We start from the raw sequence: 6,667 nt of genomic DNA, 5'->3' as shown, positions 1-6,667 counted from the left end.
ACACACACACACACACACACACACACACACACACACACACACACACACACACACAAAATTTAATAATGATTTAATAAAATGAATGTAAAATGTACTGTTACTCACCAATAATGAATGATATTGATTTAAGTCAATGATGATGAAAATAATGAAGGTAATGACCGCACAACAAAGAAAATTTAAAGCTCTTTAGGTGATGCCTCTTCTTCAGGTGTTTTAGGGGATGTCGTATCTTCATGCAAGGTTTTCTTGATGGGCTTGAGGAACATTGTGATGGGAAGTCGCTGTTGTTGTTTCTTCATGGTGGTGAGGAGAGTTTTATATGTCCACATGGCAGCATCGATGGCATTTTTGAATTGGAGAGACCAAGCCATATAGGGATCCCATGCTTCTGTCTTCCCTTGCAATTCCTTTGCTTTCCTTAAAAGGTCAGACAAATGTTCAATTGCCAGGACCAACTTATCCTCCTCTTCCTCTGGATCTGACACTTCCTCCTCCTCTTCGTTGGCAGATTTCGTTAACTCCTACAAATCTTCGGCTGTCAGAGTTTCAGAGTGGGCATTGATAAGGTCGTTGACCTTATCTGGTGTTATGTCATCAAAAACTTCGCCACCAAGTACCTTTGCCAGTTTCACCACATAGTTGACAGCCTCATGCTGAATATCTTCAGGTGAGAAGCCCTTGTAGTCTTGGCCACACCTTCTTCCAGCATGCAATGAGGGTTTCTTTTTTCATGTCTATAAGAGCAGCATGGATGACTGACAGGCACATTGTGATCGTAAAGTTACACCAGTACTCCATTAACTTGAAATTCTCATCTGAATCCATTGTGATCACAAGGTGTTGGAGAGAATATCGAGTGTAAAGTGCCTTGAAGGCATGGATCACACCTTGATCCATAAGCTGGATGAGGGAGATGGTGTTGGCATGGAGGAACTTGACTTGGGCTCCCTTGTGATTCAAATCCAAAGAGTGACTACCAGCATTATCCATAACAAGCAAGACCTTGAATTCCATGCAAACATTTTGGGGGTATTCCTTGGCTTGAGGGATGAAGCATTGGTGGAACCAAATCAAAGTTAGACTTTTGGTAATCCAGGCCTTGAGGTTGTGCATCCAGTGGACAGGCAGCAGACTTTTATTCTTATTTTTAAAGACCCTCGGGTTTCGCAGACTTGTAGATAAGTCCTGATTTCATCATGAAGCCAGCAGCATTGCCACACATAATTAGCATCATTCTGTCCTTCTCGGCCTTAAGTGCTGGGGCTTTGGCTTTGTCCTTCATGATGTACATTCTGGAAGGTATCTTCTTCCAGAACAAGCCAGTCCCATCCATACTGAAGACCTGTTTTGGCTTGTATCCCTTGTCCTCGATGATCTGCCTGGAGGTCTCAAGGTAGTTCTCAGCGGCTTTTTTGTCAGCTGATGCTGTTTCTCCATGCAGAGAAATGCACTTTATTATAAATTATTTCTGGAAATGGTCAAACCATCCCTTGCTTGTTTGAAAATCTCCACACTCCTGTGTTGTCAATAGTCTTGGTTGTGGTTCTTCAGTGCCTTCTACTGTCTCCTTTGTCGAACTGCTAGTATAATTTCCATGCTTTCTTGCAGATGATGTTACCACTCAAGGGGATGTTTTTCTTTTTGCAGTCACTGATCCACAATGCCAAGGAAGATTCCATCCTGATGAAGTGCTTATTTCTCACTATCATTATTTTTTTGGCACTTTCACAGAAACTTACTGCTACTGTAGTCCTGGTCGCCACTTCGTTCTTCTTTATGTAGCGTATGGTGCTTTTGTTGACAACATAATAGCGATCAACTGCAGCATAACTTTTACCTTCCTTGAACATATCCAGCAGTTGTGCCTTCACATGGAGCATCATAACCTTTTTCTGGTGCTTAGGTTCACTGCCAGAAGCCTTAGAAGGTGTAGGGCATTTAGGCAGCAAAAAACACAGCACTCAACAAAATATTGGAGATAGCTACTGGATGCAGTTTTTCCATAAACAAAAAAGAACAAAAAAATTTTCATTACGTCTAAAATGCGCATACCACCAATGGGAGGTTGAGCGGAGATCAAAAATAATCATGGTTTTGAAAAATTTAGTTTGTATTACCGCTAGATACAGTAATCTATACTATAATAATAATAAGAGAGAGAGATTGAGCGAGGGACCTATATTGGCTCACGACTTTAAGAATTATTCTGTTGAAATAAACATTGTGTATGATCAAATGTAGCGATGATTTTTAAAAAGTGCTGGTAGTCGCTATACTAATTAGCAAGCTTTGATTAAAAGCCGGAATAAGAGATACAAGATACTGTGTATTTGTGTCTAAAAAGAAATCAAGCGATGTGATGCGTGGTTATTCTAATCAAAGGGACCTTCAGCTGCAAAGGGGTGTCCAACAATCTGGTGAATATGGTATTTTATTATTAATAGTTTAGCCTTAAAAAGTGTGGAAAAGTATATATTGGCACGGAAAGTGCCATAAAAAATCACAGACGATATTTACGATTCCACAAATATGTGGTGGTTTCCGCGAACAACTATTAGTTCTGTGAATAACTGGGACTGCGAACGCCACATCACAAATAAGCGGGGGTACACTGCATATGTATATATATATATATATATACACATACACCTAAGTGAAATGATATATATATATATATACTGTTGTATTTCAGGATGGCCTTTTTGTTGGCAACTGGACACACACTATTTGATCTTCACTATAGTTTTTATTTGTATTTAATTAATAAAAATGAAACTAATCAAAAGGGAAGACCAAATAAACAGTGACCATCTCAAGTAATATCTGTCTTAACACATGTTTTCACATCAAAAATCTTGAAAAAGAAATAAACAAACATATATATATTTTATCATTTCACTTAGGCATAGCAATACTAATAACCTGGTGTTAGAACTCAGTACACACACATATACACACACGCACAGAGATATATATATATACATATACATATATAAAAATCAAAATTTGGGTTAGTTAAGATATGCTTGTGACATATTTCAACTGCTAAATGGCAAATTCAAAGGTGTGAAAACACCTGGTTTGTTCAGTGTCACTATCTATCAGGAATCCCAGATATCGATGTTTCAAGTTTTTTGACTCTTGTCAGTGGAATGTACCTAAGAGAAGCAACTCTAAACAAGATTATAAAACAATAACTTTATGTAAAATTCAGTCAACGTGTTGACTGATTTGCCTCACACACTTTTAGTTTCTTTTTTTTTATATGATTCCATCCATATTTGGGATGTTTTATAAGAATATACACTGACCCACTATTTTGATTGGTTCTTTATATTAGCAAACCTGGAATGATGAAAGTCAGAGTTAACTTCATGGGTACAAGGCTGTAGTAGTTCTGCCAATTGTCTATCTAAGGGAGAAAATTTAAGTCTGATTGCTATCTTCTGTTTGGAAATAATTCACTTTCAGTAAAGTATATCTCTAAATCAATCTCCAACTAAATCAAAATCATGTTCTCTCACATTTTAAATTTATAACTCCTAAAAAGCACATCTACATTTTAAGATCTAAAAAATTAAAATAATTTTAAAGCAAGATTAAATATATATATTCTTACACCATATAGTACTTTTTTTACTGTGGTATTTTCTAAAGCATAAACAATAATATTTCTGTCAAATCAGAAAGATATTATTCAGATGTCTACTATCTCATTGTTATTCGAAATCGTAGATATCTCAGAAGAGGTACATATCATTAAAAACAAATATGCACCCATGTTCATATACTTGTGTACATATAATCATCATCATCACCATTATTATCTTCATCATCACCATCATCATCATCATCATCTTCATCTTTATGTCTACTTTCCATGCTGGCATGAATTGGACAATTTAGACAAGATCTGACAGATCAGAGGACTAAGTCTTTTTCTAGTATCTTAGTGTTGGCATAGTTTCTATGGTTAGGTGCCCTTCCTAACACCAATCACTTTATAGGGAGGTATTGAGTTCTTCTTTAGCAATGCCAACTCTTGTGAGGTTACCTTGTAATTCACAAGACTAAAGCCCTCTTTAACTGAGACAAAGAATAGAAAATAAACTGGTTGCTAAGTGAGAAGTGTTGAGCAATTAATGTATGATTGAAGTAGGGACAGGTTTGTTGGGAAGGAGATTAATGGTCACTTCACATTTTACATGGGTAAGGGTGATGGTGCTGGAGCAGCTGCCACAGGAAGTGGAAAATATGATGGTGATGAGGTGTCAAAATATACCCTTAAGGTCACATGTCTAAGAAGGTGAACAGAAGAGCAGCTGTGGCCCTAAATACTGAGGACCCGCAAAGACTAAAAAGAAAAGAAGAATGGATGTGCATTTCTGATTGTAATCCAGTATATACTTTAGTGTGCTTGAATGACAAAGTTCAAAACTGTTGGGAGAAAAATTGAGCATATGAAAAATCAGATGTATTGTGCAAGTGAGAGAACGGTAGTGTTTTGATGAAGTCTGCCTTTTACTCTGAGTGAGAGTCCCTTTGTCGCCAGCAGAGGTAAGAGCTCTCTAAACTTGGCCCAGGCTATTCTAATTCTAGCAGTTACACTTTCAGCGCACTCACTCCCACTACTAACTTGGTCACCCAGATAGCGGAAGCTATCAACTACCTCTAGTTTTTCTCCCTGGAATGAGATAGAAGTTGTTTCCTGTTTGTTTACAGTGTTTATTGCACCTGAACATCTGCCACATACAAAAACTAACTTTGTAGTTAATCTGCCTTTGATATTGCTGCACCTCTTATGTGTCCATAGCTTGCACCGGGTACATCTTATAGAGTTACTACCTACTCCTTTACTGCATACTGAGAAGGGCCATCTACCTGAAGGGTTTTGTGTTTTATGCATATGAGTGAAGGTAGTGGAATAAAGAAGGGTCAATCATTTCTGTAGAAGAGGGAGATCCATGAAGATGCAAGGATGAGATTGTGAAGGCTGATCTCACAATGCCAAGCCTTGTAGAGGAGTTAACAAAAAACTGAAATGATTGGCAATATGCATTACTCAAGTAGATCTGCTCAGCTATGCTAAAGCAGCATGACTGAAGTTCCATAGATGCATTTATGCTCTTTTCACTCTAAAATGTATAGCTACACACTTGTACATAAAAAAAAATAAGAAAGAATACTTTTGTGTTATTCCATTGGCCCCTTATTTTTGTTTAAAACAAGAAATCATGCTAAAAAGTGTACATGAATGTTAATAACAAGTCATGATAATGAGTAGCTAACACTTGAAATAGATAATTTGACAACTTTTGTAAATTTTTTTATGGCTCATATTTCAGGTATATGAACGTCATCTTGAAAACTATTACAAGAAACTTCACTGATGTATTCCTCCAGCAGCATTTTAGAAAATCCAGTCTATATGACTGGTAGAGAGCTTGAATTATCACAAAGAAATGAATATTCAAGATTAACACCACATGGAAAATATTTATCAGAGCCTTCTTCTACAGTTACACCATATTATAATGTGGCATATAATGAACAAATGAATGTACCAGATTTACAACATCAAGAATTTGGTATAAAGTATGTATGAAAATTTGTATAACTCACTTTAAAGATATCAATGCAATTTCAATAACTTATAAATGAGAAAATTGTGAACATGAGACTCTATAATGGTTAAATCTTTCCTTTACAACAGAATGAGAGCCAACCACTAATAAGGGTTTCAAATTTAGGCACAAGGCCAACGATTTCAGGGCAGGGGTAAGTTAATTACATCAACCCCAGTGCTTCACAAGCACTTATTTTATCGACCTTGAAAGGATGAAAGGCAAAATTAGCCTTGACGGAATTTGAACTCAGAACACCTCTAAACATTTTGCCTGGTATGCTAACAATTCTGCCAGCTTACCACCTTAGCCAATCACTAATAATGAGACAAGTTTCTCATACTTGAGTTACTTGTATTTATGCAATGTATTGGTGTATGTTTACATGCAACATATATATGACAATTACAATGAATATAAAGATTAGTACATCTGCAAATTTTTATTTTTACAGTAAATTATACAGCATATTTGGTTCAAATTTGTTCAGTGCACATTTCTGCTGCATAGAAAGCTATTTTTGACTGGTTAGCAGTCTGTGCAACTTTATCCAAGGTTTATCCACAGATGTGATCTGAAGCAAACTGAGTGTATCTATACTTGACTAATGTTATTTTGCTAGGTTACTGTAGTTTCCAAAAGAAACTTAGCAAAATAGTGTCAGCCAAGCATATATATATAATCAGTTCACTTTGTACCATATCTGTAGACAGACCCTGAAGGAAATAAAAAAAATATAGAGATGTTCTAATCTTCATATTCATTGTAATTGTCTTAGATATACACTCAGTAAAATATTCACAATACAGTGAAGTGAACCCAAGATTTACCCATTGCAAAATTACAGTGGTGTTGCTTGCCCTAAGTAATCCTAAGTACTCTTTACAACTCAATGTGGTTAGCTTGAACCCCAATTATAACTGAGCGCTCTTATGGTACCTACCTGGATAATTTATCCCTATCTACTCATCACTATATATATACATATGTATGTATATATATATATATATATATATATATATATATATATATATATATAT

General features: G+C 36.1%; 1 protein-coding gene across 2 annotated transcripts in view; it reads left to right on the top strand.

The window, feature by feature from the left end:
• The window catches only part of LOC106870245 (uncharacterized), a 63,910-nt gene that overhangs the window by 4,890 nt on the left and 52,353 nt on the right, over positions 1-6,667 (top strand). The window contains exon 2 of one of the 2 annotated variants that reach the window (XM_052966518.1): positions 5,349-5,598. The exons of the other annotated variant lie outside the window; for it this stretch is intronic. Coding sequence (XP_052822478.1) covers positions 5,393-5,598 — 206 coding nt within the window. The 5' untranslated portion in view covers positions 5,349-5,392. The remainder of the gene's footprint in view (positions 1-5,348; positions 5,599-6,667) is intronic. 2 annotated transcript variants of the gene reach the window in all.

Source organism: Octopus bimaculoides, chromosome 3 (assembly GCF_001194135.2).
Source record: "Octopus bimaculoides isolate UCB-OBI-ISO-001 chromosome 3, ASM119413v2, whole genome shotgun sequence".
In the NCBI taxonomy this organism is placed as follows: domain Eukaryota; kingdom Metazoa; phylum Mollusca; class Cephalopoda; order Octopoda; family Octopodidae; genus Octopus; species Octopus bimaculoides.
The sequence above is the reverse complement of the archived record's forward strand: the minus strand, read 5'-3'. Positions and strand labels throughout refer to the sequence as shown.